The 27,506-nt window shown below is 45.4% G+C and overlaps 1 protein-coding gene across 1 annotated transcript in view; it reads left to right on the forward strand.

The window, feature by feature from the left end:
- Nucleotides 1-26,939, forward strand: part of SLX9 (SLX9 ribosome biogenesis factor) — a 48,961-nt gene extending 22,022 nt beyond the window's left edge. Inside the window, exons 3-6 of the mRNA XM_072342406.1 lie at nt 15,102-15,170; nt 18,385-18,538; nt 23,938-24,006; nt 26,310-26,939. Of these exons, the coding sequence (XP_072198507.1) occupies nt 15,102-15,170; nt 18,385-18,538; nt 23,938-24,006; nt 26,310-26,433 (416 nt within the window). The 3' untranslated portion in view covers nt 26,434-26,939. The remainder of the gene's footprint in view (nt 1-15,101; nt 15,171-18,384; nt 18,539-23,937; nt 24,007-26,309) is intronic.
- Nucleotides 26,940-27,506: the final 567 nt, after the last annotated feature.

Below are 27,506 nucleotides of genomic sequence, written 5' to 3' on the forward strand. Positions count from 1 at the left end.
ATTTATTGTGCAATTAGTAATTTCCTTTTTATGCTCTTATTTCTACTGGCTGACAACAAAACAAAACAAAACAAAAATGGCTACTTCTAACTTCCACTGTAGAAAGAGGTCAGAATCTTGTGCTGGATTTGCAATAGACAGGAAGTGAAATCTGTAAGACAAAGATTACAGAACAGCATTAACAAATTGTGGGCTATCCTGCCAATGCTCCATCGATTGGTCGGACTTACAAAAAAAACCAGAGAACAGTGTTGAATAAAGGTAGCTTTTCTCCTGGTATCTTTTGTTTTGTAGGTATTAAGATACTTACATAACAGTTTCAAAATGACATAACTAATCCTTGCTTGCATGCACAACTTACTTGAAGGGGAAGGGTGTTTCCAGTGCATTGAGGTGAGCTGTCCTGTGGCAAGCCTTGACCTGAAGGGAGAGATCTCCTGCAATGTCTTCCCTTTGGCTTCAGCAGCCTTGAAAGATGTGTCATGCCAGCATGAGAACTGCAGCAATAAGAGATTCCCATCTTATGGCAGCTGGCAGGATTTTTGCAGCAGTTCAGGTTTGGTTAAAAGTTATGGCCATTTTGGTGTGGTAGTTAGTAATGTTGAACATACTACACCGCTCAGTCTTGCTCTACTGTATAGCTAGAAGCAGGACATGCCCTTCAATTTTACCTTCTCTTTCCTATTGTTATTTGCTAGCTTGATTAATCGCAAACTCCCAACTTGTTATCCCAGTTTAATGTGGGCTTATGTGGATTTCAGCACAGAGGGTTTGTTAGGAATAGGGAGGGAGCTGGCTGTCCTAGCTAACAGAGCACTGGTCCACACAGTGATTCTGGTAAATACATTTCTGATGCTCAGTCTCAGTACACTGCAAAACTTTGGGTTGCTGTAGCTGCTTGCCTGTACTGTCTTTATTGCCTTATGACAATTTCTAAAACAGACTAAAGCTTTCAGTCCTCTCCTGTATGTCTTCTCCCTTTGCAGGACAGAGGGTCTTCACCTCTGCAGATATCTTTGAAGACTTTGCATGCTCAGGTAGTATGTAGTGGGGTCTGCATGAGGTATGCCTTGGCTTGCTCATGGAAGGAATGAATTACTGAGGAAGAAGAAAGGGAGGAGATCCTATGGTAGTGCTCATCATCATTCTTTCAACAGATTGGTCTGGGAGATAAGGTCAGGTATCATTCCCAAAGCCCTCTGTTTAGAGCTTGCTTTTAGGTTGTCCTTTTAGGATTCCTCTGCCAGCTGCTTCCCTCTTCTTAACTCTCATTGTGGCCTAACAGTGTGACTCTTCTGGGGTCAAAATAGAGAGTGTGTGAGTCTGTACAGGAAATGAAGCTGCGGTGTCATGTCAGCTCCTGCTAGTTCCCTGCCTCTGATTGTGTTCCTTCTCCCATGCCAAATATTGACTTATTTCAATGAATTGTTTAATACTTTGTTGTAATTGAGCACATACAGCCTCCAGTGCGTAATAACTTATGAAAAACAAAGTAGTGAGCCTGAGGAAATAGAACACTGTAGGTACTGTCAAATAGAATCCTCTGAGCTATGAGTGTTTCTGCAGAAGTTCCTTCTGTCCTCTCTTGTGAGCCCAACCAGGGGATTTGGAATGCTCGTGTGTTCATTCATGTCAGGCTGGAATAAAGACAACTGTTGGCCTGCGGTCCTGTTGCTAGTGATAAATTTGGGCATCTATCTCAAACACATGATAGATGCTTCCAGTCTCTGGGATGAAGTCTGAATGATCAGTTCAGCAATCTCAAAACAACTCGCTACTGCTGATAATGAGGTGGCTTACTCCTGACTCCGTGGCCTTCTGTACCTGCTGCAGTTTGCATCAGCTTGCTAAACCAGCAGAGAACTAACCCAAGTGGAAGTGAGCTATGTCTTCTCATAGCTGGGGCACACCAGAACTGGGGTAGAAGGCTGTGCAGGAGGCATGATAGAGGAGTGTTGGGATTGCAGCAGGCTCTTAGGTAAGCTAAGCTCTTGTTTCCCCTCACCCTGATCTGCGCTTTCCTAGCATCTGCCTGCTGTTGTCTCCCTGCCAAGTTTCCAAGTGTCATGTGCTGCTGGTATTGATACTGCTTCGCATTACATGTCAATCTTTCCAGGGGAAACAGCCCTGTCTCTCTGTCATTAACAGAGCAGTCGATCAGTTGATTTTTTTTTCTTTAGTTCCATTAGAGATCAGCAATCCAATATTGTGTTCCTGGGGCAGGTCAGCACCTTGCCTATCTGTTCCCTTCTCTTCAGGTTCCCAATGAGCCTGCCAGCAGATCTGGAGGAATGTCTCTGAACAGACAGTCTTGTACTTTCCACAGGCTTGCACCCTAGTGTAAAGTCACGCTGGAGATGTAAAGCAGCTCTCTCACATTTGTGTTGCCTGTAAGTTATCCTAATTTTAAATGTGAATGTTGGGTCCCTGAGTTTTGTGTAGAAGCAAGTGGTTTTGCTTTGCTGATGGACATCTACTGCTTGAGGGAAGCAATCTCATTAACAGTAAGTGGGGCCCTGGCATATTAAGTGTCATGCCGGAAACGAGAAATGTATACAGGTGTGCTGTGGAAGGCGGCTGTATGCCAAGAAATCACACCCACTGAGAGTTTTTTGAGTCAAGGCTCCTTCCTTGATGCACACACAAGTCAAGCAGAGGCTGAGTTTTACACACCTTAGGTGTGGCTGCCTGCTCTGCAGGCTTTTTGTCTCTTGCCTGACAAGTTTTTCTGGCAAAACAAGTTGGTGGAAGCCCAAGTTGATAGAGTCTTAAGCACTGTTTCTGTTTATTGGGGGGTGTTCTTCTTAAAAATGGATGTGACATTGTCTGTTTTCCAGTTGCCAGGGACTTCAACTGACTACCATGAATTTTCAGAGACCATCAAGGGTGTGTTGGCAGCTACATCAGCTAATTCCCTCAGGACTCTGGGATGCTTCACATTGGGACCCATAGACTTGTGGATGTTCAGGTTCCTCAGGTGTTCACAAACCCGATCTTCTCTTACAGTGAGAGGAGCATTGCTCCCCCAGTTCCTACCTTCTGAGCCATCTGCTTGAGGGCTGTATGTAGAGCAGTCATTAGTGAAGTCTGAGGCAAAAAGGTGGTTGAATACCCCAGCCTTTTCCTTGTCTGTATGCCCTCCTGGACGTTCCTCATCTGGTTGAGGTACCTACAGAAGGCTTTCTTATTTTTTGTACCCCTTGTGAAGTCCAGTTCAAGTTGGGCCTTGGCTTTCCTGACCCCAATCCTACACAGCCTAGCAGCATCTCTGTACTCTTCCCATCCTTCCAATCTTGGTGCCACCAATCAGTTAACTCGCATTGATATGCAACAGGTTCAGCAATGCATCCCCCGTTGGCTGTCTTGTTACCTGGCTCACATAGTTATCCTTGGTGCATTCCAGGAGCCTCCTGAACTGCCTACAGCTCACCATGCTACTTCTCCAGCAGGTGTCAGGGTGGTTGAAGTCCCCCAGCAGGATGAGAGCCTGTGATCATGATGCCTGTTGTAGCTGAAGGAAGAAAGCTGGATCAGGTGGCCTGTAGTAGGCCCTAGCCACAGCACTCCCTTTGTTGCCTTGGTCTGTAACTCTCACTCACAGGCTTTCATCTTACGGCCATTCTTTAGGGACAGCTCTTTTCACACTCTGTTCCTTCCTTGATGTAGAGGACAATGCCTCCTCACCTCCTTTCTCACCCTATCCCTTCTGGACAGCTTGTGGTCATCAATAGCCACAATATTAATATCTTTATTGATGATCTGGATTAGGGATTGAGTATACCCTTAGTAAGTTCACAGATGACACCAAGTTGGGAGGAAGCATCAATCTACCTAAGGATAGGAAGGCCTTACAGAGGGATTTGGACAGGCTGATGGGTGGGCTGAGGCCAACGATACGAGTTTTGACAAGAGCAAGTGCCAAGTCCGGCACTTTGATCATGTATTGCTACAGTCTTGGGACAGACTGTCTGAAAAGCTGTGTGGAGGAAAAGGATCTGAGCTGCAGCTGATTGAGCATGAGCCAGCAGTGTGCCCAGGTGTCCAAGAAGGCCCACGGCATCCTGGCTTGTATCAGAAGCAGTGCAGCCACCAGGAGCAGGAGGTGATCATCCCTCTGTACTCAGCTCTGATGAGGCTACGCCCCAAGTGCTGTGTTCAGTGTTGGACCCCTTACTACAGGAAGGCCCTGGAGCATGTCCAGAGAAAGGCAATGAAGCTGTGACAGATCTGGAGCTTATAGGGAGCAGCTGAGGGAACTGGGTTGTTCTCTGGCTCAGGGAAGGCCTTATCACTCTCTACAGCTCCCTGAAAGGAGGTTGTGGTGAGATGGGGGTTGGCCTCTTCTCCCTGGTAACAGTGATAGGAAGAGAGTGGCCTCAAGTTGTGCCAGAGGAAATTGAGGTCGAATATTAGGAAAAAATTCTCAGAAAGATTGGTGATGTGTTGGCACAGGCTGCCCAGGGAAGTGGTGCAGTCACTGTCACTGGAAATATTCAAGAAATGTTGAGATGTAGCACTGAGAGACATGGTTTAGTGGGCATGGCAGGGATGAGTTGATGGTTGGACTAGGTGATCTTTTTGAACCTTTATGATTCTATGATCTCTGCTTCCATTATTGAAGCTTAGTGGCAGACTGAGCCAGAGGCCGAGAAGGCAGTCTTTCCTGCTGATCATGTGTCCCCTGTGCTTTCTGAAAGGGCAGCCATGGTGGGAAATCATCCTGAGATAGCTACTGGCTGTGACAGTGTTAAAGGAGTACCTTCAGTCAGGACCACTTGGCAAATCCCTTTCCTTTCCTTTCCTTCTCTCTAGATTGCAACATTTGGGGCAGGACTCACAGCTGAAAAATAGCGTAGGCTTTAGGAGCTAATTTCATGGATCTCACATGGAAAGACAGGGAAACTGAATGTTTTCAGGAGTTAGAGGATTTCCTGTGGTTTCACCCATGTGCTTCACTTCCTGCTTAGTGACACAGAGACCTCCATTGTGTGTTTTACTTCTGGTTATTTGTCAAGTAGGGAGGGCTGGAGGAATAAATTACAGGCAATCCACTTCTAATTCATGTGTGTTCAAGTCTGTGTTTCTCATTGCCTCCTAATCACTGGCTGTCACAGAGAATGGCTGAGATGCAGAGATCAAGCTTGGATGTTACTTTTGGGATATCTGCCCTGTTAAAGAATTAGTTGGTACATTCAGTTTTGCCTGTAATTCCTTAACAGCCAATTAAAGAAGGGTGTAAAACTTACCTGTTACTCATGTGCCCTGTGGAAAGAAGAAGCCTGAGTGGACAGCCTCTTGTCACCCAGCTGGTGCCTTGTGGATATCTTACTGCATGCAATGCTCGTTCCCTAACCTTTCTTGCTTTTCTCCTCCTTCTCTAAGCACAAGAGGAGCTTCATTCTTATCTTTCAGTCACTTGAGCCTATACGTTCAGTCAGTTTTAACATGCTTCTGATCCTCATGGCTAAGTTCTGCTTCCTCCTTCACTTTGAAGACATCTGTGATGTGATCTGGTCTCTGCTCTGCATGTGCTCCTGTGCAGGTGCCACTTAGTGCTGCTCTTGTGATTGATCTGTTTTGTACCCTGAAGTTATGTATCTGCACTGTCTACTCAATTCAATTTCTGACTGACGTTGTATAGCCTGGGAATATGATTAAGTATTGATCACTGTGCACTCAACAGTCAAATTACTTCATATATTAATTATGTAACAGTGTGTCACTGCAATAATGTTTGCCACCTACCAGCTAAGTATCACTGAGTGCATGTATGCACTGTTTGCCTTCACCTCTGTCTTCTAAGAGCTCAGGGTCCCTTAGTGGTGGTCTGGGCATTGAATCTTGCTAATGCTGCCACTTCTTGCATGTTTTTGGTCTTTATTCTCTTCTGGCCATAGATTTCCTGGAGAAACACTGCACTACCTCAGTAGTTACTTCTAAATCCTCCTGTTTGCTGGAAGCCAGGCTCAAGTACTTAGTTAATATTGCATCTTTCAAGGGCTTCAGATGCTACCATCTCTCTTGCCTAGGTGAAGTGTGGAGCCGTCAGGGATTGACTTGACTGGGGAGCTGAGCAATTGGTTGCTGTAAAGTGCCTTCCTCAGCCAGGCCTTGTGTTACAGAAGGTACAAATAAATACATTTTTCTTCCTATGGCCTCCACTCTGCTTAGAGTCGTGCACCTCCTTTGTATTCTTGGTACCAGATAATGTTGGATTCTGCCCATCAAAAATCTCTGGTCAGGAGAAGGCCTTTAGTATCAGCTGTGTGCCTAACTTGAAACTTTGTCCCTGATATTTTACCAAGTGCTACAAGCAACCAAAATATTATGTAATCTGAGCTTGGTGAATTTCAAGGAGATACAGATTTTTTCCCCTTTGTGTCCCTTAGCTGCTGTGGTCCCTGAGCTAAGCCCTGTTCCATTTGGAAAGTATCAAGAAGTTAGTGGGTTTAAATGTTGGGCTAGCCTATGTTGCTGTTCATATCAGCACAGTTGTGGTATTGCAAGAGCCCAGTGTTCAGCTGCAAGCATGCAATTGTTATAACCAGTCAGTCTTCCTCTCTGGGTACTGAGTGTGCCCAGTCTTGGCCAACAGGACAAACCAGCCAGAAGAATTGTCAAATCCGTAACTCAGGATGTCCCACAGTGTGGCAGGTAGACTGCAGAGTTGAAGACCGCAGTGCTTGTGGTATATCCCACTCTGTATGGAGAGGCCTGGCCAGCACTTGGCTTGTAGGACATGAGTGTTGGGAGAACATTTAGATTCTGAAATTGGAAGTGTCTATCAAATGCATGCTAAGCTTTTGCATTGCTTGGGGAAGAGAGCAAGGATTTACTGCTAGAAATATCATTTATAGAACAGTTTGTTGAGTAGCTTTCCCCCCTTGGAGAAATACTGTTCGTGTCTGTTGAAGCACACAGTTTTGCATAATTGTTTTTCAGTCCAGTTGTGAAATACAGCAACTTCTGCCTGTGTGGGAATCTGGTGGAGGTGCCTGGTGGGAGTTGTGCTGCAGGAGGTTTGGGTACTGTGGGATAATCTTAGGGATGTTCTTTTTTTTCCTTTATAGAATTGTTCCCAATTTGCATTTCCTAGTGAAAAACTGCCTGAAATTCCATTTGCAAACCTGAGTTGGTTGTGAAGAATTGTCAAAGAAGATGGGGAAAAGGCTTTGTGATTGTTGTGTTTTGCAGCATTGCATTTTCCAAGTGAATGAGTTAAAGCAAAGAGCATAAGAGCAAAGGGGCTTCAGTAGTTCTTATATCTCTGTTCAAATTTCCTTAAATGCCAAATGAGTTGGAATTTATAATGTGCTACCTTGGACTGTATACCAGACTGACAGGTTTTCCCAAGGGGGGGGGGTGTGGAATTTACCAGCTATTATCAGGGTGTTAGCATAACCCATGCTGAGCTGCAACATGCCTGTGTACGAGAGAGAACTTCATTCAGTGGCCAGCCAAGGAGCACTGTGCTCCAGAGAAAGCGCTGATGACTGACCCCGAATTCTTTCAGACCAGTGATGCCAGTGCTGTCACAGTTACTCTGTGTCACACATAAATGTGTGGCTTGTTCTCACAGCTTCAGTTTACTGTGTGCTTCTCTAGTAAATTCCTTGTGGGGAAGGGTCAGAGCAGCTCTTCTGGCCTTTGGAGGAATCCAGGAATCCTAAGCTGCATGTTCCTGGAGAAGTAGCATCTCTTTTTACACCTTTATGTGTGTTTATATAGAAATAGATGCAAAGAGAGAATTGAATGTGTAGCTTTGTCTTGAGTTTTGTATGTTTAGCTATGTGACTGCTTTATTTTCCTCTTCTTTCCACAATTCTTCATGTCAGATAAAGCATACTGCTGCCACTGCTCAGCAGTGCAGGAAGGGCTGAGCCCTGAATCTCCTTCTGCTTCTTTTCTTTGGTCCCCTTATGAGAAAAGGTTGTGGTGCAGCTCTTCTTAGCAGCTGCGTCCTCATGAATTGGCATTCAGGTAAGTCAGAGTCCTTCCAGACAGCTGTTTTGCAGAGTTGCACAGTGAATGCTGTCCTGTTGCATGTCCTTTCTGAATTCAGTGGTGTACTCAATAGAAATAATCACAGGTGATACTCTGTCTCTCCCGTGTCCTGTCTTCTTCACTTGACCTTCTCAGTAGAGGGAGGGAAAATTGCTGCAGGTGCTAAACCTGGATCAGGAGAATGGGAAAAACTCAGTGCTTCAACAAATGGGCCTACTAACCCTTGAAATGTATTCCCTGGTGAAATAAGGAAGAAGGTGTTGCTGAGGAACAGGAAAGAACTGTGCAACTCATCTTAGTTACCATCTTGTGCATCCCTTCTTAGCTGCTCTGCTTCCAGGGCTGCAGTGGTGGTGAAATATTTCTGCCTTGGAAGTTTCATTGTCTGTGCCTTTTCAGTTCCCATGAGCATCTTTAAGTACTTATTTTTCCCCATCTTCCCAGTTGTTCTCTGCCGTCTTTCCTTTCCCAAGCACTGCCTCAGCACTGACAAAAATGCAGTGGAAAATGAGGTTCTCTGAAGAGTATTTTGAGAAAACTATCTGTAGTTAAAATGCAGCTATTGTAGTCATGAAAATGTGTTTATAAATATGGACAAACATCAGTTATGTCTAAACATATGTGCATGACTTACATGAGGTACAAAATTGTTTGGAGTGTAAACAGTCAGAACAGCAATTTTGATAAAACTGAAGCTTTCATGTGCTGTCCCATTAAGGGAACTCTTCAGAAACTGAGGACTGAAGTGGAGAAATGGAGATGGGAAATAAGCCTGTTGTCATATCTAGGCAAGGAGATGAAAGGCTGTTTGGCTTGGTCACTGTTAAACAAGTGCCTTGAGAATGCAATTGTATGACTGGACAGCACTGGCTCTTCCAAGGGGCTGAGAAAGCACTTTAGAAAGCGGGGGCTGACAGAGCTAGCAGCGCACTGAGTGCTCTGCCTGCCATCAAAGTACCCAGCTGTGAAGCTGCTGCTTACAGACAACTTCATGTAAAATTGACAGTGCTGAGGTTCTAAGCTCAGGTAACAGCCAGAGAAGATATTTAAGTGTGTGTTCATGACCTAGGTGCTTTCTCTGGGTGAGGAAAGATGTAGCAGATGCTGTGTGAGCATAAGAATCAGGTATTTCCAATGCACCTAGCTTCTGTGTGGATTCTTGGTTTTTGCTTTTGATGCCAAACTTCCATAGACAATGCTTAGTTGGTTATCTAGTAACCAATATACAGTTAAACAAATTGAGGTAATTTTGCATAAATTGCAAGTGTGCTATCAGACTGAGATCTTACATGTTGTAATACTGCAGAAAGTATTGAACTGCTGATTTTTCAAATTTCTCAAAGGAGAATAAAGTCAAATGTAATCTTATTAGCAGGAATGGAAACAGTATTTTGAGAAAAGCTCTTAAAATACAAACCTACAAGGCACTGTCAAAAAGCTTAGCGGTGTTTTGCTATTCTGTCTCCCTCGATAAGTCCTAAGGATAGAAATTCTGCTTTGGTAAACATGAATTACTTTTGGTCTTGGAGTAAACCTCATTCCAGATATTTGTATCTGTCCAAGCTCTTGCAGAAACTGTATTTTATTGGATCTCTCAGTTCTTCCCACCACTCCCCATCCAGGGTGTAATACTAGCACAAGTACACCTTCTGCATAGATCTTTCTTTGTTGTTAAAATACAAGTTCTTATCTTGTTGGGATGCCCAGATCGTGCTTTGCTGTGGGCTCCCTGGAGTCTGCTTTGGCAATCCACCTCAGTAGTGCCCTTGGGTTTTTTTTTTACAAATCTTAAAAACTTTTGGTGCAAGAGGTAGGCAGCTGGCAAGGGCACTTCTCTGTGCCCCAGCACCATGCTTCCAGGTAGTGATTGCAAAGCTGTGAGTCATTGCTTTCTGTATGCATGCTGGAAGGAGCTTGGTTGCCAAGGTGACTTTTCAAATACTGTTTCTGCAAGGACAGGTCTTTCAGGAATCAAGAGCCACAGATCTGCTCCCTTTCCTTCCTGCACCTAAACTGAAGGTAGTATTAGAGAAAATGGACCTTGTTGTGCCAACCAGCTCAGGAGAGTCATGTTCTGCAGTGGAGCTCAGGCTCCAGCTTTCAGTTCTCCTAGTGCTCTTTCTGTCAGGAAAACAAAGCTGGAAAACCAGCTGTTAAGGGAGTCAACAGGTCTAACCTCTTCAGTTTGTTGTCAGTCTTTCCCACTAATTGTACAGGAATCTTTTAAATAACTGTGTTGTGGTTCCACATCAAATTCAGCAGAGATTCCCAGACTGCATAGCAGCATGTGGTCTACGCTGGCAGTAAGTCTTTCTCAAAGATCAGTGCTCCGATATGCTCTCGGTCTTTCCCCTGGGCCTTTTACATGTGATCCATCAGTCGAGGTGTTCGTTGCTACCTTTTCCTATGGCTGATTTCCTTTTCTCTGTAGTCCTTTAGTTCTGAAGGCATGACATTTGTCAGTCATGTTTGCACAAGGAAACCCCAAGGGGGTCTGCATGCTGCTGCTTTGAGGAACTTGTAGTAGGGCTGGCTGCAGTTACGTGGGGAAGGAGAGCACCCTTGGGAAGTGAGGTGCTACCAGTAGTGTGTCCCCCCACATAAAAAGTCAGGACTTAAAGGCTTTGTGTAGCACCATTGTCTGAATTACAGCAGAAAAAGCTGCCTTGCCTCTATGGTAGAGCTTGATTCTGGTGTACAAGTTCACCAGCTTTCTAACCTGAGAGCTGGCAGAGTTGTGCTAGTTTGTGTTTCCTAAAGAATAACTTGAGCAGTTCAGACTCATTTCCTGTAGGAAATGCTTGGTATTACCCCTGGTGCTGTCTGAAGCACCCTCTGGGCACACTTCCAGTCTTGCACTTCTTGAAGTCTTCATCCTCAGGCTTCTATGGGGATGAAAAAAGCCCAGACAACCCAGCTGCTTCTCTTCTCTGAAGTGGCTGGGGCTGCTGGAAATGCAACTTGGGGGGACAGTTTGCCTCCAGTGTTTATTTTTGCAGACTGCTGCGCACACTGTGTGTTTTTGGCCACCTCCCCAAGGGGGACTGCTCTGGCCTCAGACACCGTCACTGGTGAGGCTAGCTGGAGAGGGAGGTTTTGTGCCCTTGCTGTAGCTGGTTGCAGTCCAGGAATGTTTTCCAGGCCTGACAGAGGCATGGCATAAGTGCAGGGATGCAAGTCATGCTGCTTCTCCAGGTCTGAGTGTGGAGTTTGGAAGGAGGCTCTGCTTTACATAACTGGGGGAAATGAAATGATAGGAATACAGATCCCATTTTAAGCAGGATGCCTCTCTCACTGGAGGAAGAAGTAAAAGCTTGTGTGCTGGTGTAATGATTAAATGCATTCAAAAATAACATTGCTTGTTTTGGAACATAAAAAGCAAATGCTGTATCCATGGTGAAAGCTGTCCTGTCCCAGAAGATGATGGGTTGTCATCTTCTCTTCACTGTTGTTTTCAGAGAGTACTCAGGATGGCAGGACTTGGGCTGGGTAAAAGCCACTGCACCAAGCACTAAGAGTAAGGGAGCAAAGAGGCTGAAAATCAGCCTGTAGGCATATGCTCATTTTTGCTGCTGTTGAGCAACAAGGGCTGAAATTAACACATCTGATGTTGTTTAACTTCATTTTATATTATACCCAAAATATTTGCCAAAATATTATGTTTTGGGCAGCAACAGCTTCACTGTTACTTATCACCCAAGTTCTGGGAATACCGCATAACGCTGTGTGCAGTTTTTTAATAGCTCTTACCAGAAGGGGACTTGGTGCTTCACTGCAGCTTTGTGAGGAGAGAACAGATGCCAGTGCTGCAGAACTCTGTGTTACAGTGCAGTGTAGCACAGGTGCAGTTTTATGTCTGACGTTTTTGCTCACAACTGAGTCCTTGAAGCAGTGTGATTGCCTGGAACTGTTTAAAAATGCCTACAAAGGGCCATGTTTTCACATTCTACATTGTGCTGTCTGAAGTGAGACCCTGGAAGAAGCTGTTAGCCCAGTCCCATAACTATGCTGGGCTTGTTTCTGAATGCCTAGAAGTGATAAATTGTGATTGTATGTGTTGTGGGGCTGTATGTATTTTTAGTGTAAAGACTGTGACAACAGTCCTTCAAAAACAGACCAAGCAAGCAAACAAACAACCAACCTAAAAGCCCAACCCATGACTATTTAGAAATGAAATGTTGTGAAAGTAACTGTGACATTCAGGCAGAATCTTGAGGGTCACAATGTATAGTATCTAACACTTGCTATAGTAGGCAAAAATATGTTGCTGTTTTACAATCTGTTTATATTTAAGGTGTTTTGTACATCAGAGGGAAGGAAAACACGTCCTCATTAAAAGGAATAATTATCAAGCTTACAATGTGTAAGCTTACCTCAGCTAAGGTATGTGGCTTTGCGAATCCCTTTATTCCCCCGTGAACAAAGTTTCCAAGGCAGCACTTGTTAAATTACATGTAGAATGGACTGCAGGAGAGGTGGACCTGAGCCTTTCTCATTTAATGGAAAAATAATTCAAATGGATCTGCAGTCTGGTTTTGATTTCAGGGGTACTTACAATCTAAATAAAAATAAAGACTACCTGGGGACAGCCTGCACTGTTAATTAACTAACCAAATCAGTTCTCCAGCGAGTTTCCACCACCTTTGGCATTTGATGTTGTAACTGGAATTTGTCAGAAACAACTTGGCAATTTCCAGCAGCAAGAATAAAAAGAAAAAAAAATAAAATAAAAAAAAAAAAAATTAAAAAGCACCCTTCTGATAGGTGAGGAAGGATGTTTGGAATGAAAACATGTGGAATATGCAGTGCTGTTCCTGCACAGCACTGGGCTTGATGCAGACTAGGTGCTCCGTGCCCTACACACAATTGGAAGAGGAGTGCCCTCCCTGGGGTGCGGACAGATGAGCTGGCCTTGTTCCTGTCACCTTTCCAGGTTGGAGCTGCATGCCTTATAGCACAAGGAGGCTGGAACCCTGGCAGTGCTTACAGGCTGCACTTCCCAGACAGAGAGCTGCAAAGCCCTGGGGTTGTACAGCTCTGCTGCCCATCCCTGCACTAGCCCACAAAGCTGCGGCTATGGGTGCTTTGTGCTCATCCTCCTGCTGGTGTAGAGCTTGGGCTCTTGCCAAGAAAACAGCTTTTGTGTTTCCTTAAATGTTCTGCTGCTGTTTAGGGAGAAAAAAATAAATATCAGAATTGATGTTATTACTAGAATTGGACAGCTAGCTGAAATTTTTTTCATTAACAAATCCCACTTGGTGCTGTTTTCCTAATGAAGTAATGAGTATGTTTTCAGGCAAGGGGACGAGTCTCTACAGCACTGCTGCTTTTGAAAGCTACCAGTGCTCAAACAGCCAGGGTTTGCACAGAGCACTGGGAGAAAGAAGCTTCCAGTCCCAGCGTCCACTTGCACACTGCTGGGATGCAGTTTTGTTGTTCGCATTTTGACCTCCTCGATCCATCCTTGCTTCCTTGGCAGTGAAATTGTAGGGATTTGCAGTGCTGGTTAGGGGATAGCAGGATGTTGGCTGTGGTGGATGTGCAGTTACAGCAGGAGGCGGGTGCTACATGCACATCTATACACAGCATTAATCCTGGCTGGAGCAGAAGTCAGGCACCTGAAGGCAAGTAGCCTTCAGGGAAGGCAAGCAGCAGGCTGATGGAACTCATCTGTCCTTTGGCTGCAGAGGGGCCCTGGGGGCTGCAACCCCAAGGTTTAGGCAACTTGGTGGGAAGGGGACACTCAAAGGAGTCCCAGAGCCCAATAAATCACAGCTGATGGCAGCTTATGTGTCAGTTGTTTTAGCATCAGCTTTGATGTCTCGGCAAATGAATTTATGAAATTTACACTTTAAATGAGTAGATGAACTTTGTAAATAACTGGTCACTTCTGGGTATGGTTTTATTTGTTACTTCTTAGTTTTTCTGGGACAAGAGGCAGTGAAAGCAACAGCTGGATTCACTGTGTTCTTCGTAGACTTAAACTCAACTTGTTTTTGTTACCTTCTGGTCTCCCCACCCCGTCAATCTGCATCTGATCTTTCTGCATTGAGATTGTTAAGTGGTGATCCAGCTTTGGTTTAAATCATAGTGCAAGATTTGAAGCTTCAGAAAAGTCATCAGTGAAATGTTTTCAGAGTTATACTAAATTCATATATCCAATTTCTTTGAATTTTGTTTGAAAGGTTTTTATGTTTTTTTATGTATTTTTTTTTTCCTGTTCAGACTTGAGAATAGTCCAAGTGTTTGGGGATTTTATTCCTCTATTAGCATTCCTGTAGCAGTATTTTCAGGATGTTCTGGCAGAAAAGTTGATTAAACATTTATTTTTAAATACTAAAGATAAGGTAAAACTTTATAGTATCTACAGTGCATCTTGAGTAAAAACTGTTGACATTTTTTTCCCCTTGGTATTGGATATCAGTGAGCAACAACTGTTTTCAAGGTACTGAAATTAGTATGGAGTGTGTGTTAGCCTTTTTCTGAGCCACAGACCTGTCTTTTTCAGGCTGTTCACCATCTTCCCACTGCCTGCCCCATGCTGTCTGGGCAGATATGGAGTACAGGCCTGCTGCTCATGGTAGCCATGTCAGGAGGCCATTCCTTCATCCCTCATGTGCTCACAGTGTGTTACTCATCTTCCTGGCTCTATCGATCTGCATATTTTCATATCGAAACTTGCTTTTTTGCTTCCACTTCTGGAAACTGTAGGCCCTCCAACTCTGTTCTCACTGATTTATTGCATTTATCTTGGTTTGGCAATCATGCAGTCCTGCTGCCCGTGCAGCCTCAACAAGGAAATAAAGCCTAGCTGAGATCTGTGACAACATGTCTCACTGCGTGGATGCCTGGGGAGTGAATAGCAGTCATGGCCAGCTTTCAGAAGGAGATGCCAGCTGCTCAGGCCTGGTTACTGTGGGAGTGCAGGCAGCAGGATGGAGAGTTCTGTTGAAAAGCCTTTCTCAAAGCCAACTAGCTGGCCTAAGGAAACAGGGCCTGTGCTGCCGCTTCTGCTGATCTGTCTTTATGATGAGTTCAACAGGGAGCTGGTGTGCAGAACCAGTCCTCATCTCACTCACATCTCTCTTTTTCTCTAGGCTTGGAAGAAAAAACACTTCTATCAAAAAAAGAAAAAATGAAGCTGAGGAAAGAAAGATGGCTGCAGAGTAAGTACTCAAGCACAGCTGTATGGGGGCATCTCAGAGGGTGGCTGCTGGATTCCTCTGTACGTGGGGTGTGGGTGAAAGTGTTGGGCTGTGGCAGGACAAGGGCTGGGGCCGGGGGGGCTGATTGCTTCTCAAAAACCTTCAAGCCTGCTCCCCAGCAACTGCAGAAAAAAGTCCCTGGTGTTTTTTCTCCTTACAGAGGGTATTTAGCACTAAGACTGACTCTTTACCCAAACCTGTTTTTGTTATTCCTCCATATGCGGTGTGACTATTTAAAAACCTTCATTTATCCAGGGAAGACATCATAGCAGTGTAGGTCTAGCAGGTTTCTTTGTATCTTTTCGGGCTCCAGGAGATTTATGACCAGCTGTGCAGTCACAGCATGGGCTGGGTAGCATCCCGTGGATGTAGGACAGCCTGGAGTAGAGCCCCACCAGCTAATCCCAGGCCTCTGAGAAAACTAGTGGAGCTCTGTGGTGGAACCTTCTGCTTTTCCACAAGCGATGTCTCTGGATGCTGCTGGTTTTGTTGCTGCACCACATGCCCTGATGAGCCTACCCACCCACTACTGACTTGCATTTCTAGAGGCTGTGAAATAAGAGCCAGACAAACCCAGCCCATGGCAGAAATGTTCCTGTTTGCTTTGGGAGGAGTGTCTGTGTTTTTGCTTCAGATATTTCAGTATAGGAAGACGTTTAGCTGTGGTATGGCAAGATGCACTGCCTCCTGTTAGTTATTTGCAATGTGCCTGACATCCTTAGTTATCTTTAAAGGTCAAGTCTAAAGGTTGGGTCTTTCTTTCTCGGTGCAGCTCGGAGTGGGACTCACTTGTGGGTGCTAGTGGGAGTTGAGTCAAGGAACCTCATCCTGCAAAGCAGTCAAAGGTGGTCTTGCATGGAGACCTTTCCAGAGCTGTACAAGAGGCTTGCTGTTGCTCCCTCGTGGAGCAGGGAACATCATCCTCAACCTGGCTAGCATCTCTTCACTATCAGCAGAAGCAGCCTGTGCATGTCAGCTTCTGAGATACTGCTGAGGCATGGGGAGTGGCAGAGGGATTCCTTATGCCACCTGGAGCTGTTCTTGAGACTGTTTTTTCCCCTAGCACCTTTCTGTCCAACAGAATTGCTGGCAGATTGTGTTGGGGGTTGGGCAATGTGGCTTTCTGGGGCACCATATGCTCTCTGCTCCTGATCTCTCACTGCACTTTGAGCTCAAGTCCATCAACCTGTGATTGCACAAGTCACAGTGAAGGTGTCTCTGGCTGGTACTTTAACACCCTAAGTGCTAAGGGAAACTTCATTATCATCAGCTAACAACTTCCAAATTCTGCTGACGTCTGCAGTCAGTGTCCCTTTTGAGCAGAAAAACATATCTCTTTTAGTCTTTACAACTGGCCTGGAACTTGCAGATTCTGTGCTCATGAAGGTCTTTCCTCGTCTGTGTTTCTGATACTGTTGAGGGAACACTGGAAGGGATTGGTGGAGCACAGTTGAGATCTTCCTGTCTGGGTATCCTGTGTCTAACTGTGACCAGTACCAGAAGCTGTAGAGGAAGATAATCACTCAGCAGGTTTCTGACAATAAAAGGACTGGGACTCATGTGTGTCTTAATTAAGAAAGTGTACATACTCCTGCTCGCAAAGCCCTGATCAGTTGCTTTGGAGGTGAAATCCTAGGAGTAGGCCTCCTACACTCCTTTTAATAGCTCCCTCTTGTATATGTGCCATCATAGAAACAATTTTACTCAAGACTGGGCATGTTGTTTTGGCCCTACAATGGCCTCTTTTCTCTTCTCTTGGCTCTAAAGCTACAAACCGGGTGGAAAATAAACGAAATGTGTCAGCTTTTCTTTAGCAAGGACACCAAGACTGAAAATTTTAGGTCAAACTACTTCTATCTGAGAAGTTAGTTATTACCATTAAATCTGCGCTTTCCTAAATATTCCCAAGAGTTTGTTGTTTTTTCTTATTCCAGGACTGTTTTCTTGACACGAGATGCCAGAACCCTGAGAACTACGGTTCAGCCCAGTAGTGCAAATGCAAAACTTGGAGGTTTCTTCAGTTCCAATAAATCACTGTAGGAGAGACTAGAGAAGGGGAAAAAAATTATGCAATAGTTCAAACATTAGAAGTATGCACATTTCAAAATATATTCATTGTATGGCTCCTCAGACACCAGAGACTTCGTAGGAAAAGAATTTGGGATGTTTGTGCAGAATCAGGTGTCTGAAAATTTAGAGCACATACTGTTTATGAAAGCACTGAAGTAGCCAGCTTCATAAAGCCAGACCATAAAAAGAAGTGATGTAGAATGGAAAGCTGTGTTCTTGGCAGGGATTGCTGTGCGCAGAAGCTTTTACAATCCAGATTCATCAAAAACACCCATGTATAGCAAACATTACAGTTTATCAGAAACTGTTGCTCTTTGACTGAAACAGCTTAGTTAGGGGGTGGACAAGACAAAAATACTAAAGCTAGCAAGCAGCTAGCTAGTAAGTTTCAGTTCAGCTTTCTTGAACGTGATCAGCTGGGTTACACTGAGAATCCCAGGTGGCATCTTTCATGTGCTCTGCAGTCTGGCTGCTTTCATATTTCCACCTCTGCAGATTTTGTCCTGCTTCTGTGGCCTTGTGTTGGAAGCCTGCAGCCTTCCTGTCTCAGTGCTCTTGGCTGTGCAGTTGCTGTTGCTGTGCTCCACCATGTCCAACCTCTCCAGTTCGGTGACACTGTGATAAGCAGAGGCCTTGGGAGCTGCAGCCTCTCTTGGGTGCATGTAGAGGAAGTATGATTTCCCATTCTGTCCCACCTCACACCAACTGCTTGAATGTCAAGGCAATGCTGCAGCTTTCCAAGCCCACCTGGCAGGAGAAAGGGGTGCTTGCACATGCTACTGGGCTGATCTGGTGGTATTGTCAAGGGATGTCTAGGACAGATGGGGGCATCCAGCTAGGCTTATGTGGGCTGGTGTGGAAGAGAACATGTTCTGCTGGGGCTTCTGATTCCATAAGGCTTAGGCAGCTGCACTTCTGCACCAGAGAGCCTCAGGGACTGCGAAGCAGTATGCAGCTTTCTGTTCCCACCTCCCATTGATTTTTCCAATTCAGAGTGAAAAACTGAAATTAAGTTAATCTCCTTTGTCTACTGTATGCCTCTGCTAGGAGACCATTGTTTGAAAACATTTCTGCTTACCCAAATGAAATCTTGTTTCTCATTCAGAAATAGAAAGTGTGAAGCTAGCCAAGCAGAAGCAAAAAGCTGAAGCAAAGCGAAAGGCAACACCTGTTGTGGGAGACATGCAGCCACTGATGGAAGCCCTGCCTGAGCTCTCTGATCTGAAGGCAGGTATCAAGGGCAAGGAGGAATCCCAGAGGTATGTGTCTCCTGGTAATGGGTTGTGTTAGTTCCCTTCTTCCTGCAGGTTAAAGCACCCTCCAGCTCAGCTTGTAGCTACAGGCAATACAGGCTTGGGGCCCACAGTTAGGAGAACAGGACCTCAACTACATTTCACTTTTTTCTATATTACTCCTGCTGCAAGAAGCTTAAATGTGCCTTCTGAATCCACGTTTACGAGAACTGTATTGCTTAGAGGAGACTTGGCATGAGGCAGACTAGAAGGGACTGGATATTCTGAGTGGTAGGACTGGTACACAAGTGTCCGGAGTGTAATGCTGCTGAGCTCACCTGTGAATCTGCTCTTGAGATGTGTTTTATAATGAAGGTTGTTCTCATCATTTTCAGGAAATTGTGTTTTCTGCAATAAGAGAAATCTTGTATTTTCTAGGAGGATCTACCTGTAGTATTCAAAGGGGACTAATTCTTGTTTTGCAGGTGGCAAGTATGGGGTTGTTGGCTTTCCTGAATTCACCTAACTGTGGTGTGACAGAGGGAAGCAGATCTGGAGAGCTAGGATTCAGCACAGTACTGCATGCTAGGATTGTTTGCTGTCTTCCTGCATGAGCTGCTGACCGTGATGCAGCATGGTGTTCTGTCCTTCCAGACCTTCAGGCTCCCTCCCAAAGCAGTTCAAGCCCTTAAAATAGAGATTTACTCTCAGGTCAGACTCTCCACTCACCCTGTTGGCTTGGAACATGATTTTGGATGAGAGTACAAGATGGATTTTCTTTTCCCTTTATTGCACTGAAAGAGAAAAGCTATTTCTGATCCTCTGATACTCACGCTTCAGCCATCCTGGCCAGCCTTAGGGTGTGTTCTGATCGTCCTTGTGTTTTCTCCTTTTCAGTGCAGCACTCTGCCTGGCTGCTCAGTCAGTGCTGCAGATGCTTTTGCATCTCCCAGTGCAGAACGAAAGAGCCCTGTGTGGTGAACAAATGCTCACACCTCCACTTACTCGGTAGGGGTTGGAACTGCAAACTTATTTTGATCATATTAAGCAAGCATTTGGATTAGAGGATAGCCAAGTACAAGGCTGCCTGCAGAGCACCCTTTTCTTTGGTTTGACTATCAAGGCTGAAACGACTGTGGAACCTCTTGTGAGTTGTGGGGTGCCCCAGAAAGAAACTCTGACCCAGGAGGGATGCCTGGCTACTACAGAGCATGACTGAGTTGGCAGTGTGCTGTTCTTCTGGAAAGTCACTTTTCAAACAAACAGCAACTACATAATCTTGTATCTAAGCCTGGAAAAATACTTCCTTTCTGAACTTGGCTCTTAATTCTTTCAATAACATTTTTTTTAATCTGCAGTTCAGTCAGTCTGTCCTCTCAGTGGGAATGAGCAGCAAAAGTACAGACGGAGTTCTGCAAAGGACTGGCAGTTGGTTGAGTGGAGTGCTGGACCAGGGCTTAACCTAAGCAGAAACGGTTGGTTTTTCCTTCTTTCTGCAATCACGTGCAAACCTTATGTGATATATGACTCCAGGTTGTGTTCAGGAGTGGTTCTCCCTCCTCACTGTCCTCCCTGGAGGTTAAGCCATGGCTGTGTGGAGGGAATGGTTTGCAGAAAGCATGTACAGGAGGAGATAGAACAGGTTGACTGCTTCTTTTGCGCATTGCTTTCCCTAGTGTCAGTGCAGCTTGCAATTGTGGACCACCTCAAAAGATAGAGTAGAACTTAAAAGGAAGATGGTGAAGATTCTGGCCTGGCTTCTGCAGGAGGGCTCACTTAGTGAGGTGAGGAATTCTCAGCCTGGACAGGAGTTGGAGACAAAGAAACTTGGGAATATAGTAGTCTATATTAGGTAAGTATAATGTAGTTAGGAAGTAGTTCATCTCCATTGTGAGACATAAGGGATGTCCAAAAAGCTAGCAAGTTGCAGATTTGGTGCAAACAGGAAGCTTTCTGTGCTGCACTGTTCCTTGCTGTAGAATATTGTGTCTCCTGGTTTAGGTGTGACCTACAAAGCCAGTGAGGAGAGAGCTCTGGGAGGGTTGCTTCATGTATATAATTTGCAATCAGCTCAAAGTCCATGAGTTGTAAATGTTTTAATGGTTGTGGCTGTACACTTTCTTTGTTCTTGCCCCTCTCTAGCCATCTGCTGCAGGCTGCTTTAAGGCAGAACACTGGCCAAAATGGTCCTTTCAACTGACTCACTACAATCCCTCTTCTGTTTTATAATATGACAGAGGGCATGTGATACTTGTGAAAGATGTTGGTGTTCCTGCACAAATCTGCAGTGAGACATCCTTGGAGAAGTGCTGTTGGCTCTGCCTCTCTACAAACCAGACCCTTCTGTGGGAAAATGGCAGCTTTCCTCTCCTGCTGGAAGTTTGAGCTTGTGCTGCAAGTCTCTGATATCTAGAAAGCCCAGCAGTACGGCAGGGTAGAGAAGCCCTGTGTTGGCTGAGAATTTTGAGATTGGTCAGCAGGAGGTACAGAAGATGTGGGAGCTTAGCACAGTCTGGTGTCACTCAGATGGCCAAAAGGCAGTCCCATGACTGAGGAGTCATGGCGTGGAGTGCTCTTCTGCCTTGGAAGCAGTCTGCTTGCTGGCTTGTGGCTTCCTGTACCACATGAGGGTGTGTGCACTGAAGTGTTTGAGATAGTCAGAGGAAGCTTTCATAGGGTTTGAATCATTACGTAAATGAAGGGTAATACTAGGATGGTTTGTTAGTGTTATGAATAAAAGATTAGATTCTCCAGGAATTTGATCTCCTGCTGGGTAAGAGAGCATTATGGAGAGATTTTATTTGGGTTTATAATAGACGAAGGCAGTGAAGTGTAATGAAGCAGGACTACCATTCACAAGCCCAGTGAGCAGGCAGCATGCTGGTGGCTTAGTGTGGGAAAGTCAGGCAGCAACCTTTCAGGCATGTCTGGCCAGTGGGGCAGAGCCCTTGAGTAGCACTGAAAAGCCTTCAGTAGCACGGAACCATTTAAAGCAGCATTGTGGCTAAAAGTAAAAATGGGCCGGTGCACCCTGAAGCAGCCCCAGAGGCTGCAAGCCCCTGCTCTAGTGAGCATGGATTGCTGTCCAGCTTTCTCTGTGCTGCCACAAGCAATCCAGGCAAACCAACGTGGTGACCAGGAAACTATCCCCGTGCCAAGTGGTTAATGAATGCAAAGAAAGCATGTCTGTTCCGTCACTGTCTTGCTATACCACTGGATGCAGCAGCATGACTGGAACTGCTCAAACCCTGTGACTGTTTGTCTGCTCTTGCTGATTGCTGTTCCTCATCTGCTGTCAGATCTGTTGTGTAATGCTAGCCGTGCGAGGGTGACCTCAAAAGGGCCTTGTGAGTATGTGAGCAGTGTGCAGGCATCGATTGCCTGGTTCCTGGTCCCAGTGTGGGCTGGCTGATGTACATCCGCCTTGTTGGGGTGTGTCTGGTTTGGTGGGCAGCTTTGTCAGTATCCTGGGCTGGAGGGGAATTGAGTAGCAGGAGAGCAACCTTCAGTAGCTTGTGTTCACCAGGATTCTCCTGAGGAAAAATAAAATGGTCCAGGGTGGGCAGAGGGAGAGATGAGGAGCCAGAGAAGATCAAGTGGAGAGAGATTATGAGACTGTATAGGGTGAAGGGACACAGGGCAGGTGGGAAAGAGAAAAGAGAAAATGGAAAAACTGAAGAATGAAAGGATTCAGGGTCAGAGAGGAAAATAGGAAGCAGGGAGAGCAACACAGTCCTGCACTGGCCATGCTGGGAGCCTAGTGCATAGGCTTAGCAGAGGATCAGATTCCTGCCCTTTTGCTTAGTTTTGCTGTGTTGCCCAAGGCTCTGTGTCGTGGAATCCTTTCATAGGAACAGCTGTAGGTACTGATATTGGAGCAATCAATGTCTTGTGCTGTCCTTTACTCGTATTCATCTTCAGGCAGAGCCCTCCTTCTCATCCAGAGTCTTATTCTCTCTGAACTTAGAGCTTCTTCATGCAGAAGCTTTATCCACCAGCTGCCACCATGCCATTGCTGTGTTTTTTCCAATAATCTTCCAATAATTTTCCTTTCCTGTGCACTTCAAGACCCAAAAGCAGCCACTGCTGTTTCTGCACGTCCCTTGGCTTTGTTGTAGATTTCTGTTGCTGCTTGGCATTAGGCGTCAAATGCTTTCAGCACCTGAGCAGGATGGGATTAGACCTCTGGTCTCCTCAGACTTTGCTCAGCAATAGGGAATGGGTGCAGAGAGTGCTTATCTGTACTTGCTGCTGTGCCTTAGCTGTACACAGGAGCTAACTTAACACTCACAAACCTTTGGTGAGAATGTGTGTTCCCAAGGAGAAAGGAACCACTTTTAAAATACAAGTGCAGCCTTATACACCAACAGCCCTGCAGCACAACTGGTAGCTCTCTTTCGGTGCCTGTAAATGACACACACAAATGCTGAAGTGTTGAACAAGGAACATGAGATGTGCAGGGGTGATACATGACCAGCGGGGAAGTTCAGTGGGATCTTTTCTCCAAGCAGTGGTATAGTTTTGACCTAGAAGTTAGAGATAAGCAGCAGATGATTCAAACATGATCAACTGAAGACCAGTACTAGAACTAAACGATACAATTTTATTTTTATAAATAGTGCATTTACCTCCTGCCCATTTGGTTGTGACTCCAGAGTTGTCATCAGTGTATGATGGAAGGAGTCTGCATCTCTATCACAGTCTGACTATGAAAATAATTGCATTAAAAAAGGGGTGGCCAGCAGGGAGAAGGAGGTGATTGTCCCCCTCTACTCAGATCTTGTGAGGCCCCATCTGCAGTATTGTGTCCAGCCTTGGGGTCCCCAGCACAGGAAGGGCATGGAGCTCGTGGAGCGCATCCAGAGGAGGCCACTAAGATGATCAGAGGGCTGGAGCACCTCTCCTATGAGGAAAGGAGCTGGGCTCGTTTAGCTTGGAGAAGAAAAGGGTAGCTGAGGAGACCTCATTGTGGTGTTCCAATACTTGAAGGAGGGGGAATGGCTGTTCACATGCATTAATAGTGATAGGACAAGGGGGAATGGTTTTAAACTGAGACAAAGGAGGTTTAAGTTAGATGTTAGGAGGAAGTTTTTCACAGAGGGTGGTGACACACTGGAACAGGTTGCCCAAGGAGGTAGTTGATGCCCCATCCCTGGAGCCATTCAAGGCCAGGCTGGATATGACTCTGGGCAGCCTGGTCTGGTGGTTGGCGACCATGCACACAGCAGGGGGGGTTGAAACTAGATGATCATTGTGGTCCTTTTCAACCCAGGCCATTCTATGATTCTGTGATTTCAAGACAATTACCTGTACTTCCTGGGAAGGCAGATGATGATGAGACACTGGACTCTTTCCATTCAACAGCAATTGCTAAATTACCTCTCCTCTGTAACACTTAACACTTGTTTTGTTTCTTCTCTCCGCAGGCATGTAAAAGCAAAGGCAGAACCATCAGACTTCTGTATGATGAAACAAGCTCAGAAACACAGGCTCTTGTAAGTCCCTGGTTATCAGATGTCCAGTGTTCTTGCTTAAAATCACAGAATGGTTGGGGTTGGAAGGGACCTCTGGAGATCATCTGGTCCACCTCTCTGCTCAGGCAGAGTCACCTGGAGCCACTTGCTCATCTGGCTTTTCAGTATCTCCAAGGATGAAGATCACAGAACCTCTATGCACCTTTTCTTGATGCAGGATATTGCTGGTGACCTGTTCAGAACCTGTCACGGGGTTATCCCTAGATGTAAGTCTGTGACAGGGGGGCACAGGCCTGGCAAAAAGGAGAAAAAAAAAAAAAAAAAAAAAAAAAAAGGAAGGAATAGGAAAGGTTTGCAGCATGACCTGACCCGCCCCAGGCCACATGCTCCAGGAGAGGGGGATGAGCAGGGGGGAGGGCAGATAGTGAGGAGCAGGTTGTTTTAACAAATGAAAACACCATGGCAAAGATCTGAGGGATGTGAGGAGGAACAAGAATTGGCTAAATGTAATTAAACCAAACACAGCGAGAGAGAGGAAAGTACCCAGAGTAGGAGTTGAACCACGGCTGTGCGAGGGCAGCATGCGCTTTGCTCCAAGGCGAGCTGAGATGGCCAGAGGCAGAGAGCGGTTGGGGACCAGTCTGGAGTCCCACCCTGCAGTCCCACCCTGCTTCCTCCTCTGCCAAGTCCTCCAGGGATGCTGCCCCTGCCCCACGTGGCGGTAACACGGAACCAGGACATGAACTCTTTAACTGCCACTGATCTGCATGATGCTCTGATATGGAATAGTGACAACAGAAAGCACAGAACCACAGCAGAACCCTGCCAAACTCAGTCAATTCTGGATGGATGAAGTCCACTTCTGTCTCGTATAACATGTAAGAGAGCACAAGAAGCTGCACTTACTCCTTAAAGAGTTTGCTTTTCCTGCCTCACTGAAAAGAATCCTAGCTTTGGCCTCCTGGATTTGATCTCTGGGGTCTCAGAACAAACCCACACCAAACATTCCTACTTGATTTAAGCCAAGTGAGAGTGAACAGGTAGGCTGGTGTGCCCTTTGTCTGAGCTTTCTTATTTGGAATTGCAGCACTGAGCTGTGGCTCAGTCTCCTAAGGCACTGGCCCATGCAGCTCTAGCTGATATGCTTCTGGAAAGCCTCCAGTGGTTGTGTAGGTGAGGATCTCTTCAATCTCTGCATAGCAAGAGGTGCTACAGCTGCTCTGCTGAAGTACTTTTGGGATTAGTTATTAGTTATTAGTTAACTAATAAGCCTTGCATCCCTTATGGGGACAGCTGTGCATTGATATCTGCCAAACTTTTTCTTATAAATTGAAACACTAAGTACTTTTGAATAATCATTGGTGTTTCACAAGAAGTCTAGCAACTCCTTGTTCCTTTGTATAATCTGTCTGATACTTTATATGACCACAAGGCATCAAGAACTTCATTTCCCCTCAGTACAACTGTTCTAGAGCTAGGCTCTGTGGCTGGGCAGTGTTTGCTTTCTCTGATCGCAGCTTCTGAGGTGTCCCTGTCAGTTCTATGAAGAGTTGTAGTAGGGAGGGAACTAGCTGCCTGCTACAAGCTGAAGAGTGCTCTGCTGATCTGATCTACAACAACATGGGAGGAAGTAAATGTGTGTGTGGCAGGGGTATGGAGAGTCTGCATGAGTGCAAAGGAGAGACCATGATCAAGGTGACTTACATGAAAGCTCAGTTTTTAGTTTTTACTTTCCTTGTGCTCTGTTCTTGTTCCTCCCTGCTTGCTTGCTTTTTGAGAGATTTCCACAGCAACGAGCTGTGACCAAGTATACAGAGGTAATTCTGTCATGCCCCTACTAGTGTCTTAACTAGTGTTGCACATAGGAAGCCTGTGTGTTTGAGCAATAAACCAGAATCAGTATGTGAGCTTGCAAGTGCAGAATGAACCAGAATCAGTATGTGAGCTTGCAAGTGCAGAATCTGGTTTTGTGCTCATGTTGTCTGAAGCAGTCTTCATTCTGAGCACATTTACCAAATACTCCTGGTCTCTCTTGTTTTACTAGAGGAAAGCTCGAAAAAAATGCCAAACGATAGTTGACACTGGCAACGATTGTTTCTGTCTGAGGCATGAGATCAAGCTGCTGGATTCCAAAGATCTGGCAGCAATTTGAGCATTGCCCTTGGGTAAATAAGGTCCGTTTCTTGCACTGTTCCTTTCTGAAGTTCACACTGAAGATAATCCTATCTGTACAGAAGCCTGTTGCTTTATGAGGTTTTTTTTCCTATCTGCTTAGTCTCTTTTGCATGAACCAATTGAATGTGTTTTTTTTTTTCTCTCCTCAGAGAACAGGAAGTGGCCCAGTTTCATGAGGTCATCGCAGATCCCAGCTACAAAGCCAACCCCCTCTTGGTCGTCAGTGAGCATCTCTCCAAGAGGCTAAGGCAGGAAGAAGGCAAACCCCTCTAGGGCATCGGCTGGGACCAGGTGTGCGTGATGAAGCTGGTGCACAGGCTCCAGGCCACAAACAAGCACACTGTGAATGTGACCTCTCAACCACTTCAGTCCTTGGAAAAAGTCCAGCATATTATTCAACCCAACAGTCCTGTTTTCTGTCTACAGGAATAACGCAGTTCCCTCCTGACGATGGTGGCTGCTCCTTGCCAAACAGCCCGCAGAGAGCAGGGTGTTCTGTGAGATCTTTGCTCACACACCAACCTTCCTGTGAAGAGTCTTGACATCTTTTCTCACTTTGTGGCACAGTTCCTTGAATTGTGCCAGAGTTGATGTTTGTGTTCCCTCCCTCCAATGCTTGCTGACTACTATGAAAAGAAGTTCTGTTGTGAATGTTGTAGACCCCAAGCCCTGGAGCCCAGAAGGCTGTTGTAGATTTGTGTAAGGACTGATGCCACTGTTCAGAGCCACTGTTTTGTGTGAGTAGTTTAGCTTTGAAATAAACACACTTTTGTACAGTACTGAGTTTGTCTGGCTCTTGTTTTGATAACTACCAACTGAAAAATGAGCTTATTCCCATCACTGGAAAAATAACTTAAGAGAATATTTTTTCTCCTGTGTTGTGCAAAGTGAACAGCCAGACTGCTGTTGCAGCATGCAACAAAGGGCACCTATAATGATTACAGATAGTCTAAATCACAAGCTTGCCTTCTTCCTGCCCTGGAAGCGTGTGCTTTCAGTAAGTGATGCAGATCCCTTTTGCCCTGTTTTGTGTTTCTTGCTTGGCCTGCCCTACAGTAGTCATCCAAAAACATCCTGATGGAGACAGTAAAATAGTGGAAATGGTTAACAAACTCAAACTCTGCTGCCATATTTAGTTACGTTTAGTTGGCACTAGAAACAGAGTGGGTTTGCCAGAGGCTGGGGCTAGAATTCCTGTTGAATTACTGGTACCTCAGGTATTGTCTAGCTGCAGCTGGGCACAGGACTGGCCATCGCCTTTGTGGTTATTGACCTGTGTGTGCTTCTCAGACACTCTCAGCCTTTGTATTCTCTCCTCTTAACTGTTTCTTGGAGTGAGATTTTTG

Source organism: Excalfactoria chinensis, chromosome 7 (assembly GCF_039878825.1).
Source record: "Excalfactoria chinensis isolate bCotChi1 chromosome 7, bCotChi1.hap2, whole genome shotgun sequence".
Taxonomy (NCBI): Eukaryota; Metazoa; Chordata; class Aves; order Galliformes; family Phasianidae; genus Excalfactoria; species Excalfactoria chinensis.